Source organism: Halichoeres trimaculatus, unplaced genomic scaffold (assembly GCF_033239565.1).
Source record: "Halichoeres trimaculatus isolate MK-OKI-2021-1 unplaced genomic scaffold, fHalTri1.1 fHalTri1_scaffold_19, whole genome shotgun sequence".
In the NCBI taxonomy this organism is placed as follows: Eukaryota; Metazoa; Chordata; class Actinopteri; order Labriformes; family Labridae; genus Halichoeres; species Halichoeres trimaculatus.
Window position 1 is genome coordinate 22,399,204 of NW_027437197.1, and position 14,401 is coordinate 22,413,604.

Here is a 14,401-nt window from a genome sequence, read left to right on the forward strand (position 1 = left end):
ATGGTGTATTTACCATATAGTGAATAGGGAGTGATTTCGGACACAGCCCAAGATTTGTTGTGAACAGAGCATGTGCAGAACACAAATTAATGTTCCTTTCAATGGGGCTATCCTGATAGGCGTGTACATGTCCAAATATTTGGATTGGAAAATGAGTACCCAAGGGGGGATTTCTGGGTTTTTAAAAAACGAATATGAGCATATTCTGTTTTTGTTTAAAGGATAATTGGTGTTTACATGTCCTTTGTGCAACCAGGTTATTAATAATATTTCAAATATGAAAGGGTTACTGACTGCATGTAGACGCACTGACTGACCAATCCCGGGACAGATCCTCAAATAACCAAGAAAGGCCGTCTCACTTTTTGGGACCCTTCCTTAGGGGTGCCAGACAAAACTAAACTGGTCCCGAAAGGTGGAGCTACAGTCTGTTGATTGGTCGAGAGAATCGCTAATCTCTGTGCGATACATAGTCTACTCTGAAACAAAGCTTGATTGTGCTTTGTAACAAAGCATGTGGCTACATGTCAATCACAGAGAAGATGAATTGCTGGATCTCTCCCATTGTTGCTCTTTAAACTGTGTCATGTTTTTCTTCTTTGTTGGATTTATTAGCGGGGTTCACTGTGTCCTGCTGCTATTGCGTCATGCTATTTTTTAACTGATGCAGCTATCGGCATCCAGCTTTACACACCACCTACCACAAGAGGGCACAGTTGGCTGTGGAAACACAAAAGGAAAAAGCAAAACCAGGCTTAACCAAGCCAACCCGTACCAAGCGGTACTAATCTAAACCCAGACTGCTTGGTGGAAACAGGGCTTTGGACATGACTGTATTTTAGGTGAACAAAAAGTGATGATCATTACAAAGAAATTCACACGTTGGCCAAAAAACCTTCTTTTTGAGTCTATTTAACAAAATAATTTCGTCTTGATTAATGATACACATTTTTTTTTTCATTTCTCAAATATTTTTTTACTCCACCTCAGATTTCAGAATACACATTATACGTTTGAAGGTATTTACATATGAACAACATGGGGAACACCAAGGGTTGTTCAGCTTTTTAAAATGTTGACTCATCGTTTCTTGTACAGTTTGGGGTAAACCTGTGTGAGCATGAAGTCATATACAATCAAAGATGCTCTGAATTTCAAACTTAGATTTGCCATGGAAATGATTTTGAGTCCTTTATCAACACACCCCTTGGTGTCCCGAAAAATTAATACAATTGATTGTATAATAACAGTGTTTCTCTCTTTGTATCCCAGATACTCTGTGTTGGTTTTCAGGCACACTTTATATAACAGTTTTGTTGCTGAAAAGAAGCAAAATAACAAAAAATACAAAACCAAAAAACACAGGGGACAATCTTTCATAGTTCCAGCTACAGTAAGTCGGTGTCTCATGGGATGAGCAAATGGATTACCTTTACAAAATGCCCATGTACAAGCTGTGGATTGAATGAAAGATGGTGTCATCTGAAAAGACATTCACAAACGTACAGAAAGACTGAAGATTTGTGGCGCAAAATAAACAAAGGCAGACTCCGCTGCTCTTCCATTTATGACACTGGTCTCTCTTGAATTTGTGAGGATAAATGTAATACCTGCTGTGAGAACAGAGACAGACTCTCAGATATCGGGGGGATTTGTGCCACATAAACTATGCATATTGTGTTTTTAAATGAATTCTCTCAGAACAGGGAGACGATGTATGTTAATCCACATGGATTGAAACTCATCTTGGTTAGTTGTTGCGCAGAGATGTGACAGTGATTTTCAAAACGCTTCTTAAGGAGTCAGCCAACTTACAGTGCAGTGCATTGTAAGCACTGCCATAGTCTTCCTGCATCTCTGCATCTCTGCATCTCATTTGGCGGGTTGAGAAAAGTTCTTTCATGGTTTTCTTTAACTCTTCTACGTGCTCTGAATATATGCTTTGCTGATTTGATTTCATATCTCCTCTTTCATGCTTCGCTCTAGCAGCCGGCATAACAACCCCGCTCTTACCTGTGGAAGTACAGTCTGAACGGTTTGAATTTCTGATGAAAACAACTTCCCTCTCTGCACTCTGACATATACCTATTGAGGACACCAGTTTGTAGCTTGGAAATCAAATATATGAGAGCAACCCAGTTTCATTTAACAAAGGCAATATCCCTCAGAGCAATCAAACATTACAATGATTTGCAATGGCCCATCGTCATGGGGTGCAGGTTATGTGAACAGTTCTATAAGCAATTTTTCCAGCGTCTAAATTTATTCCCAATGAACAACAATTGGTACCCTCACAATTTTACTGCATTCAAATGGCAGCCATTTTCTGGAGGCATCCCCTCCAACAGCGGAAGCTTTAATGCAATTTAGTCATACTGCTGTGTTTTAGGTTTACAAATCAGATTCATGGAGGCATGTTAACACCTATTGATTTACAACTTCTCCATTGATGAGCTGCTGACAGGATAATGGATGATGACAATCTAGGTGAGCAATGTCCCGTGGCAACTTTCCGAAGAGGAGGCAGAATCTACCTTTTCACAATAACAGGCTAATTTGTGACAGTTGGCGCAGATATTGTATAAACGAGGACGGGCTCCTCATCAACAGTCTGGATGAATGATTAACACAATTCAACAGAAAAAACAGCCAACAACCTTCAAATACTGACTACTAAAAACAACAACTGCTTGTTTTGAACACTAAACAGACAACAAATCCTCTTCACTACACAGCATGATGGACCATTACTTTAAGATGTTACGACTCATCGAGTACAGACAGAGCAGCAACTCCCAGTGACTTTTCCAGTTTATTGTTGTACAACAGAGGATTAACACTACATTGAAAGAAGAAGTTATATTAACAGAATGAATTCATAAATTTAACTCTGTCGCTATAGGCTTTCAGTAGAGCGCCTGTGCAAAAATGAGGACCATGGAGCATCTTGTGAAGTTATTGGACAGTAATGGACCTGATCTCCCTAACATTGCATGCCTGTTTCTGAAACAGATTTTTGAAGCAGATCAGCTATCGCAGCCATATTGGAAGTGACGGGGGCTCAGTCACTGAGCTGTGCTGTGCCTCTGATTGGGCGAGCTCAGGATCTTAATATGCATATAACTGCAGAGTTAGAAAAAAATGTACCCCCGTACAGTGTGCTGATAGTGAAATTAGCAACTCAGACAGGAGACATTTTTTGAACCAGGCTGTCAATAGGTTAATTTCTGCTGTGAAACTTTATTTTTTTTGGCTTGGTGTGTATGTGACTTCAGATACTTTTGGAGCCAGCCTCAAGCGGACACTCGAGAAACAGCAGATTTTAGCATTTTAGCATTGTCTCAGTGTGAAAACACTAGAGGTGTCTTCTTGAGTTATACTTGAGTATAGGTTTCACAAATTAGGAATTATTTATTTTTTCTACCACATCAGTATAATTATGACAAGAATAATCATACTTTTGATGATCTAATGCTGATGTACTGCGCTATCTTTTAAGGGTCAAGGGTGAATATGCATGAAAGAGTTTGCAAATCACAGGAGCAATTCTAGCCTCTGATATCACTGCATACTTGACAAGTGGTGGCGAGGACTAACGCCAGAGCTAATTCAAGTATGAGCACGCAGTGTCGCCAACTCATACCCAAGTTTACAAAGAGTCATAAAAACTTGAATTTATCTCTTGAGCCCAGTGAACACTGCCTGCTCCAAATGCAGTAATGTTCCTTAAACAGCTCTAAGAACAGCATTTAGAAAGTTTGTTTGATTGAAAATAAGCACGATTTGTTTTTATTTAAGATTATGTATGTATATTTATCGGTACAGTGATTGATTGAAATCTATTTAAACTGAAAATGTGAAATATTAACATGCGCTTAGAGAGACTTTAAATTAAATTAAGTGCATTGTTTTTTTAAATCAAATCCTCCCAATAGTTAAAAGCAGGTGTCTTCAACAGAGGGTATGCGGCCCTTAAGGGGTCTGTGGAATTACTGTAGGGGGTCTGGACTGATCTGGTTGATCAGGCAGTTTTTTTGTCTTTTCAAGTAATTATTCCCAAGTTTTTCAATTTCAACTCATGTTATTGTCTTTGAACACATATTAACGTATTGAGGGTCCCTGCTCTGTCTCTACATCAGTTGGGGGTCCTTGGCTTGAAAAATATCAGAGCCCCAGGTTTAAACCTTTTATACAGCCTAATATTCTTTTTCAAGAGCTGAAGTCTTTAACAACACTAACCACACAGCAAGTGGTGAAATACGATGTTGTTTGCAAGCCTAAACACAGCAGTACAACATTAAACAGTATCTGGGTCTCCCACCCTGGAAGTAACGCCAGACTAAAATGGCTGTCATAAGAATGAGCAACTGACCCTGCTGGAATGTCGAACAGCAAAAAAAAACTAGCTTTGGTGAAAATACAATAAAATGCAAAAACAGCAGCACACTCTTGGCTGTGATCTGTGTGTGAATCTCGACAAGAACAGAAGCAATAAGGCATCGTTGGTGGCAGCAATGCCTCTAACACCCGGTCAACTGGCACACCCACACTCCCCCTAGTTACTCACTGGTTCTACCCAGAAAAGTAACAGCAATGTATTTTCAGATACATGCATGAGATGAATAATTATTTGGCATTTAAAGTAATTAAGATGAATGACGCTTCTTTTATTAATCCTAAAATGTGCGGAGCGCTGAGGCTGTGATTGATAAACCATACATGTCAGTTTTGCTTTATGAGTCTGCAGACCCCAAGCCAGATAGATGAGGTCTGTCATTTCCCATTGAGAGACTCTAAATCACTGTAGCTTAATGATGAAAATGACCTAAGCTCTATTGTTGCACCTAAAATTGAAGTCCGCCCCCACTCTTTCAATTCGCTGGTTCCTTCCTGTACGGATGCACTGCAGCTTTTTCTCAGCATCACGTTTCGCACACTGTGAGATTCTTCCCAAATGTGGTGATTTTTAAGAAAATACACCTCTTAATCATGGGTCTTTACACCATGCTCATATCTGTCTCATTACAGGGTGCTGGAACCAGCTATTAAGCAGACCATCCATCACCACCCAGGAATAGGGTCCAAAAGGTTAACAGGAACGGATTTTCTGGAAATGGAAAAAATTCTGGTGATGAATGGCACGGGTTTGCTGGAATTCACCTTTGGATTAATGACTCGTATTTATCATGTAAAGAATATCAGGATTCAGGGCCTGGTTGGGTGCTTTTTCTTTCTGGGTGGACCACTTGAGGACCATTCTAGTCTTGGAAAATATCAAGACAATATATTAGCCTGTCTCTATGTTATAGCCTCAGCCTTTGCCACACCACCTTGGAAGAGCGATGCAAACATTACAGCGAGGGGCGGTATTGATAATCTATGACACAGCTTATAGCAGTGGGATAAGGTAACAGCCATGTGTTTTAGCGAGCCTCAAAGCTCTGTATTCTCCGGCAAGGACACTGTACATGAATAGTGTGCTCGTGTGTGCTCATATGGACAATGTGCACATGAATGCTGCTCAGGCAGATGTAGTTTCCCTCCTTTTGTCTGCTGCTTCTCAGTGAGTGTGCCCGGCATGCAGGCTGCAGCAGCACCAAGCACCCAGCTGGATGATTTATCACAGAATACTCCTTGATTAAGGGAAATTAAAGCGGGCTGCTCTTGGCTCACTAATTGCTTTGATAACAAGTTCAAGCAGTTAGTTAGAGGGAATATTTTTTTTTTAGGCGGGGGGTATATGGACCTCTGAGAGACAACAATAACGACAATTAAGCCGGAAAGAGGCTGCCCAAAGTTGTTTTGCTGCGGTGTTGTTGAAGTTAAAATTGACTCTTCCCTTAGTTGGCGTACCAATCTCGTTTTCCCCTCAGGAAACCCTTTGGTAAAAACTCAACCTGCCTGTGCCACATTTACAGAGATATGACCCAAAACTGTGGTACGTTCATGAATAAAATCAGCATTTGGGCATTGCTATGGAGGACCAAAACTGCCAAAGTTACAAATAAATAAAAGTGACATATATATATATATATATATATATATATATATATATATATATATATATATATATATATATATATATATATATAATTCATATAATAAATAAAAAAAATAAAATAAAATATAAATACAAAAATAAATGCAGAGATAGAATTGAATATCAATGAAAATAAGTAAATCCTGTGACTGTTGGCAGGCACATGTTTCATTTCATTCCTATCCTGCACTCACTTTCAATCAACCAATAGGCAAACAGTTCAATCCAAAACACACTGACGACTGCCCCCTTATTTCAATAACATTTCCTTATGGAGTTAGTGTAAGTTCATGCAGGACACGGAAGTCATACGTCCAGCTGCGATCTTGCAGTGTTCTACAACATGCTTGCTGTAACACATAACTCCAGTCTTATATCGGGTAACTGTATCTTGACCCATGTAGGACGCACAATGCGTAACAGGATCTTGCAGATGTCTACAGCATGTTTGCTCATAATTATAGTCTTATATCAGTTAATTGTAGTAAAACCCATGTAGGATGCATTCTGCATCACAGGATCTTGTAGAGGTCTACAGCATGCTCGCTGTAACACATAATTCTAGTTTCATATCAGTTAACTGTAGCATGACCCAATTGGGATGCATGCTGCATCATAGGGTTTTTGGGGGCTAATAGTATACTTGCTGTAACGTGTTTCATATCACTCATTTTGCATGGTGCCTTTAGGATGCTCACTTGCATATCGGTCCTGCACCAGTTCAAATTGGTGTTTGGCTCTGTTGTTTAGGGGGTTTTGCAATGCACTTCCTGGAAAGCTCGAGCAGGCTGCTCGGCTAACCCAGGGAGTACTCTGAAAAGCGGAGCTGTGACGCCAATTCTAACTGTATCTATTTAGCAATAAGTGATTCAATGTATGAAGAGAGTGTTCCATAATGAACTGTATTTCATAATCACAATATATCTAACATAAAATAAATAAATATGAGAGCAGAGCACTTTTATTTACTTATTTATTGATATCTAATTATTTTTCCACATTTGTTTTTGTACATTTATTTTTACTTCTATTTATTTGTTTATTTATTTTTCTGTTAATTAATTCATTTATTTATTTATGTATTTATGCACTTTTTTATTTTTGTTTTTATTTTCCCTTTTATTCATTTTCAATTTTGGCAGTTTTGGTCCTCCATAATTTACAACACTTTATAAAACTGACAGCAGCATCATCAGTGTTAGAAATGAGTTCCTGCCAGAGCAATAAAGCAATACAAATAAAAGTCTTGTGAAGCCACAAACATGTACGTGTGATGTGCACCTTGTAAACAAGCTCTTAGAGTGAAGTCGTGAAACTCGAGCACTCCTTAGCAGTGCCATGTCGATCCTGGTATGAAAAAAACAACAACGAAAAAAAGCGCGGTTAAGTGTGCTTAGGGTTTGTTTTTCCTGCTGTTTGAACTTTACAACACCTGCGTGATTGTGACAGACGTGTACAACAAGCAGATGACGTACATACAGAAATCAACATGAGCAATTCAACATTGCCAATGGTTAGGAAAGAGTTCAAAGAGCTTAGAAACTTTTTGTGAGAGCAGCAAGTCAAGCAAGTCAGTTTTCTGAAAATATAGAGGACGGTTAAAACTGGAGGGTGGAAACAGCCGGGAGACTAGTTCCGTCTTCTTCCCAGTGGCTAAATTTGTATTTGTGTGAAGCTTGTGAGAGCATCTCCTCGATACTACGCTGTCTCAGGTTGCTTAGGAATTGTGCTCCTGCTCTGTCAATCATACAAAATGGTGCAGTAGGCAGGGCCTTGCCTGAGCTTTCCCACCGTCCCCGGTGGAGTCTCTCTATGACAACGACTGGCCGTTGAGGCACTCCCGCCGCAAGCACTGCGCCGGCTTCCACCAGTCTCCGTTGTGGCAGCGGCAGATGGTGCAGTCGTCCACCTTTACTTCAATTCCAGCCGGGATGATCGTTGTTCCAGCGAAGCAATTTGGACCTGTCGCATGGGTAGGAAAGGAAAGGAAAACAGGAAAGGAGGAGTTAGAATGACAAGAAATGGATGTGGCCCTCCTGAGAGCTTCTCTTTTTGGTGGGGTGGTGGAGTGATGCAGAGAGCTGCAGGGAGTTAGAGGGAGTCAAAGCAGACGTACAGATCTTTTCACGGGCATGCACCGATGGGCTTGTTTTTGCAACACTAAAGCGCTTTTGTTAGTCTCCCCTTCTCCCTCGACATGGAGCGCTTTGCATCCTAATGCGCCGCGAGCAGAGAAGCCTGCCAGGCGCTGGCTTGGCAGTACAGAGAGGCTGGAGTACAGAAAGTGAAATCTGCTTTGAGAGGCAGTGAGGAGGATGGTGTTAATCACTTCACTCTGTATGAAAAGGCCAAAGAACTCCTTAGCTAGTCCTTGCATGGTTCCTCAACACACACACACAAACGCACATGCACACACTCCTTGTGTTGGCTTCCAAACCTGTCAATAACAGGTTAATTCTAATATCTGATTTATCCTTAAAACAGAGAAGGATCTGCTTGGTTTGGATTCTGATCCAATGATCAGACTCTTGATTCTCAAACAGTTTGGCGTGTGCACCACTGGCACACTTTCACTCATGTGTTTGATAATCTAAGCAGATAAAGACAGATTAGGCCTGGTACATCTAAGGATCTGTTCTCAAGGAAGCCAGAAACAGCCTTACCTTTGTGGGAACCGCAGCGCGTTTATTATTGGTAAATACCAAATGAAAGTGCTCAATCCAATTTGTTTCTCCTGCCTCAGGCTGATCGTATGTGTGCACGTCTTCCTTCGCCTCCTTAAGGCGGGAAGGCTGGAAGAATTCGCTCTAGTTTTAATCATTTAAAGACAGCAATCATGAGCTTAATTGGTGTGACGGTGACTTTGGATGGAGCTCTGTATTCAGCTCTTTAAAATCTGCACAATCCCAAGAGTCCTCAATGAGCAGTCATAAAATACTCATATGTCCCATAACTCTTGAAGACACAGTAGCTTCCATGGATAATATTAATGGACATCTAATAGTCCCAGGGAATTTGATTTAGTGTGGGCGACACGGTTAGTGGACCTGCAGTGCATTTAGAGACGTGAGTCAGCTACATTTGCACCTGCAAAATCACTCATCTTGCTCTCAATATACTGTAAGTCTTTGTCTAGAGGGCAGTTTATCATGTCACAGTGGGAAAAGCAATGAATGAATGATGGCTGAACTCCATTTAGCAGCTTTACTTTCAGGGTTTCAGTGTTGAGCATGCTGGTTGACTGCCACACTGTCATGGCTTACTGGGATCTGAGCCATTATTAATGTTGCTTGTAACACCTGTGCCTGTTTCTGCTTTGCCAAGTTGAAATATCTGCTGTGGGGGGAAAAAAAGACGAAAAAAGGGGTTATCTGAGCTTCCTGTTCAGAGGCTTACATTATTATTAGCAGCTCTACTTCTCAGTCTTTGTTTTTCCACTTTACCCAAGTCGACACTGCAAATTTGCATGAAGAACAGAGCTTTTTCAAAAACAACTTCTCTGCAGCCCCATTAATTCTGTCTGCTGAAGAGAGTTTTGTGGGAAACAAGAACAAGATAGGCCTTTTCCTCAGCAGACACTTTATTATGTCAAAGTCAGAAGAGCTCAAGAGTAAATAACGGAGCGAATGAGTGATTGCTGAGTTTCTCTCAGGTCTTTCAGTTCTGGGGTGGCGGTGTACTAAACGTTGACTGTGTGTCACTCTGTTAGATGTACCCTTGAAATGAAGAAATATTTTCTTTTACCCGTTACACTAAATATCTTTTGTAGAAAAAAAAACTGTTAGTATTTTATAGTAACGTGAAAGCAGCGCATTTCACTTGTCAAAGGTTTTGGCTGTAGAAGAAAAACTGACAGCGCAACTTAGCCTTGAACCTTTGAAAATGACAGTGAAGAAGCACACTTGGGAAATGGCTGGACTCTTTAAGTAAAGAGTGTATTATTCCTTCCCTATATCCTAAACATCAATAAAAATTAAAGCTGCAAGCAGCGACAGGTGGGCCCTCACCCCACGTGCGCTCATCAGGGCATATCTTGTGCTGCAAAATCTGCCTGTGCCAAAAGAAATGTGAGTAGATGAGGTGTGCAGCAAGCATACATGAAAGAGTTACAATGACTTCCTGGTTCATGGCTAGATATCAGAGTTTGACAAGATGCCAAAGACACTCTTTAACCATAGAACATGACATAATACGTGATGCTGTATGAAGGCTTGAAAAAAACATTCGTGAGCACAAATGAAGAGCAAATCCAAAGAAATTGAGTTTTAAATGACAGTTAAAAACATATTACTTCCTATTATCAGTAAGGGGTGCTATACTTTGAGCTGAAACAGGCATATAGATATGTTCAGGATGACACACTTAACAAGTTTGTGCATTTTGGTCCTGATACAACATAATACAAAAGAGCTATTGAGGTTTTCCTGATGCTGAAGAACCGTCAATGTTGGCGTTGTTTTAAGGCCACACCCAGTGAGTGACAAAAAGAATCTTTGATAAATTTTCATAGTAAATGTGTGTAGCATATACAAGCCAAGTTTGGAGTTGATAAGATGAAAACCCTAGTACTAGTTCAATGAAATACATAGGCTATAAATCTTCAAAATCTAAAGTTTACGTCCAAATTGCATACTTCCAGTTAGAATTCACAATGGTTTCGAGAGACTTTTTTGTCAGTCTAGTTATGATGGTTATATGATAGTTATGGGTGAAAAATTTCAGGGCTTTAGCTCAAAGTCAGAAGAGCTGCAGTTTTGAGACCCTGGGTGGCGTTATGGAGCATTAATGTTTTCAAAACCAGTGGTAGAAATGCACTCAGGCTGTGATGGTGAACACTTGTGTGCATTTTGGTCCTGAGCCAACATTGTACAAGAGAGCTTATTAAAGTCAGAAATGGTCAAATTTCGTGGTCATCTGTGGCCACACCCATTAAGTTACAAAAAATCTTTCAATAACTTTTCATCGTCAATATGTATAAATAAACAAGCCAAGCTTGGAGTTGATTAGATGAAAAACCTGAGAGTAGTTGGTTGAAATATGTACTCTGTCCAAATCACAAACTTCCTGTTTGGAATTCACCGTGCTAATAAGTGACTTTTTTGAAGGTCAAGGCATAATAGTTTTGCCTGCAAAATTTCAGGGCTCTAGCTCAAAGTAGCCCAAGGGATTGTAGTTTTAGGCCTCTAGGGGGCGCTATGGAGCATTTTTTTGCAAATACTGGATTCATACATTTTCTCAGCCAACTAAATTTTGTGGCTAGGTGCGTTCACGTTTATCTCAAGCGAAGGGCACGCAATTCGGGGTTAAAAAGGGGTTAAAATAGTCCTTTAGGTTTCAAGAGGGCCTTCGCCCTGGTTCTCAGGCTCGGGCCCTAATAAATAAAACGGTATGTCATTGTGTGCAAATTTTTGGCCTTCAATCTGTCTGTTAACTGCTCAAAACTGTCTGAGAAAATAGCATAAGATCTTTACAAGACCTGCTGGAAGATAAGGTCACATCTCTTAACTGGTTCACAATGCATCAAGGGGCGGACCTCAAACACCAAGGTCTACCTATAGCACAGGGGAGGTTTGTGGAGTGAGGAGCCATAAAGAGACAGCAGCTAAAATGAAGCGATTCAGAAAAAGGCTGATAAAAGGGTTTTCTGAAACAGAAGTGTGAAGGAAAGTAGCTACTACTGAGCCAGGGAAAAAGCGCATTACCACTTCTTTAAGGTTGTGTGAGTTGGTTTGAATAGAGCATCATTGTATGCTGTTATCTCACCAGAGCACAGACAACTATAACAGAAAAGCAGGAGAGATCAGATGGGCACTTAAGCTGAACAGTGTTGTAGGAGAACTAGAAAAGTGCTCTCTTCTTTGTGCATCTCTAATGTCCATCCCTGCTTAACTAATGTGTGGGAGAGTGTAACAGGTATATTTTACAGGAAGTGGGCATAATAAAGCTTCTACCATTCTGTTTTATTAAGTTAAAGCTCCTGTGAGGGGCTTTCAGCTGGTTATGAAATTAAATTAAAACTGGTGCAAGTTTTAACAATGCAATAAGACCAACTACAAGGAGAATGCAAAGTCCTTTATGGTAATTCTTAAAGCCCAAAACATTTGCCTGAGAGGTTCAAAGTGGTTTAAAGTGCGCAAAACAGATTTTGTTTCAATAAACCAACCCTGCAACCCAAATAGTCCTTGAATCTTGTCCACAGGGAGACACCAAAACCAAAACAGGATTCTGCAGGATTTTCCTAAAATATAAAATGTCAATTTTTACAGGAATAATCCAGCTCAATTGTCCTTTCTGGGCCTCTTTACATGTGTGTCAGTGTCTTTCTCTGCCTCAAACCCCTCCTCTGCCTGAATGTTGATGTTTTGGTTGTTTTGAGATGTTTCTGGGTGGAGAGTAGGCATGGTTATCTCAGCCAATCACAGAGCACTCAGTGCGCAAGTGGATTTCTGTGTTGATTGTACTGAGTGGAAAAATTTAATCAGAGCAGCTACAATAGTAGACGTAGCACAGAGGAAGAAAAACACAACCCAAGTAAGACAAAATGTCCAACAGATTAAGATTTTTCCTAAATGAGGGTGATACTTGGCTCAAGTTTCACTCTCTTTTGGGCACTTGGGGAGCGCGGAACGAAAAATGACGCAAGTTAGCATTCTGCTAACCAGATATGTGCCACATACCCATGATTAGCTTGTGTTAACATGCCAACAACAACATGCCAAGTCATGTGCACGTGGAAACCCATAACACAGGCGGTTGCTGGGCTGCTGAGTGTGTTCAAATAGTCATGTTAGGATGCTGTGGGTGTGCGCTGCAGCTAGCACTGAGCCAAGGAGAAGGAGCCCAGTTTGAATGTTGTGTTTACTAACGAAACAACAAAATAAACAACAAAAAAATCCTGCGGACCTGACCTTAAAGTCTAAATGAAACCAAACCGAAACCAAACCAAAACTCAAAGACCATCAAGTAAATGTTTATTGTAGTGATAAATCAGCTAAAATTGAGTGATATTTTCATAATAATTAGAGAAATTAACTCCAAGTCTTAAAGAAAACTTGTCCATGAGCTATTGGAAGATTGCCCACTTGAAATAACTTTTTTTTTTTTTTTTAATAATATTTTTTAACTTCTTTTCTTCTTCAACCAACAACCAAACCAACACTTTCAAAGGATTTGTCAGCATGCTAACCCTACCAGTATTTCACCAAGACCATTGGATTGTATAATTCACAAGATTTTGCGTCATTCGAGCAAAAGATTTGAATCTATTTTCTGCAGTATCCATAAGTGACAATATGCTCCAGGAGGCCCTTGCTGTCTGCTTGATATTCAGAGGGCCATTAGCTACTGAGAATCTCCATTTCTTGCCCCAGTATAGCTGAGTCCAATGCTCTATACGGACCTGATAAAAGCCCTTTGATCTGAGCTTAGAGGAGACACTGGGAGTGCTTGCCAAGTCTTAACTCTCATTGATCCGCCTCTGGACCGCTGGCACAGGTTACAGGACAAACTCAGCGGAGGTTGATGAGGGAAGAGAGTGACTGGTGACGCTGCCAAGTGTGATTGTTTATAGCCAGATAGATTTGAAGGCACAAGGACACAGTTTGAGCTACCTGTCTCCTTTCCAAGGACGCGCTGTCACCTGTCGAGCCTGTGATCGATTCATGGCCAATAAAATTCACCGGAGACAGAAAATGTTTGTCCTGCGTCAAAACCGTCTCAGCACATCATACATTCAGAGAATACAGCTTAAGGAGTGAATGCATATTAGGTCTCATTACAGTCTATTTGGCTCAAGTATGATTGTTTTTTGCCTTGAGGGTGGGGATGAAGTCTGCACAAACTCACTTGCCAAGAACCTCTTACTCACAAAAACCTGCAGCTGGTCCACAGAAAATGTCACTCTGAGTATGTTACCTAACTGAAGACAGCTTTATGACTCTGCTACTCTATGATATGTCTGTTATAAAACCACCACTGCCTTCAAACTGATAAGACTCTGCAGATCTATACATGCTTTAATCCTCTCATTCTCAAAAAGAGAGAAAAAAACAGGACACTTCCAGAGTGCTTCTCATTATCGTTTTCTTCAGGACAATTATATAATTACATATGTCCCCTGATGAATTTACAGTATATAATTCATGATGAAGATTAGAGCTGCATCACTCAGACTTAATGAATGTGGAGCGCAGAGATAAGCACTTTGAATGGCTGACTGCTCCATTGTCCTTCCTCCTTTCTGTTGCTGTATTCAGGGTGAAACACAGAGAAGAAGAAGACAAGCTAAAAAGCTTCTTCTAATAATGAGAAGTCTTGACAAAGAGCTGGCAGAAAGTGGCTATGACTTGGTTGTTTGTAGGT

General features: G+C 40.4%; 1 protein-coding gene across 2 annotated transcripts in view; it reads right to left on the reverse strand.

Moving 5' to 3' along the window:
- Positions 1-886: 886 nt before the first annotated feature.
- The window catches only part of vwc2l (von Willebrand factor C domain containing 2 like), a 46,628-nt gene continuing 33,113 nt past the window's right edge, over positions 887-14,401 (reverse strand). For both annotated transcript variants that reach the window (XM_074695251.1, XM_074695250.1), the window contains exon 4: positions 887-8,002. In XM_074695251.1, coding sequence (XP_074551352.1) covers positions 7,851-8,002 — 152 coding nt within the window. In that variant the 3' untranslated portion in view covers positions 887-7,850. The remainder of the gene's footprint in view (positions 8,003-14,401) is intronic.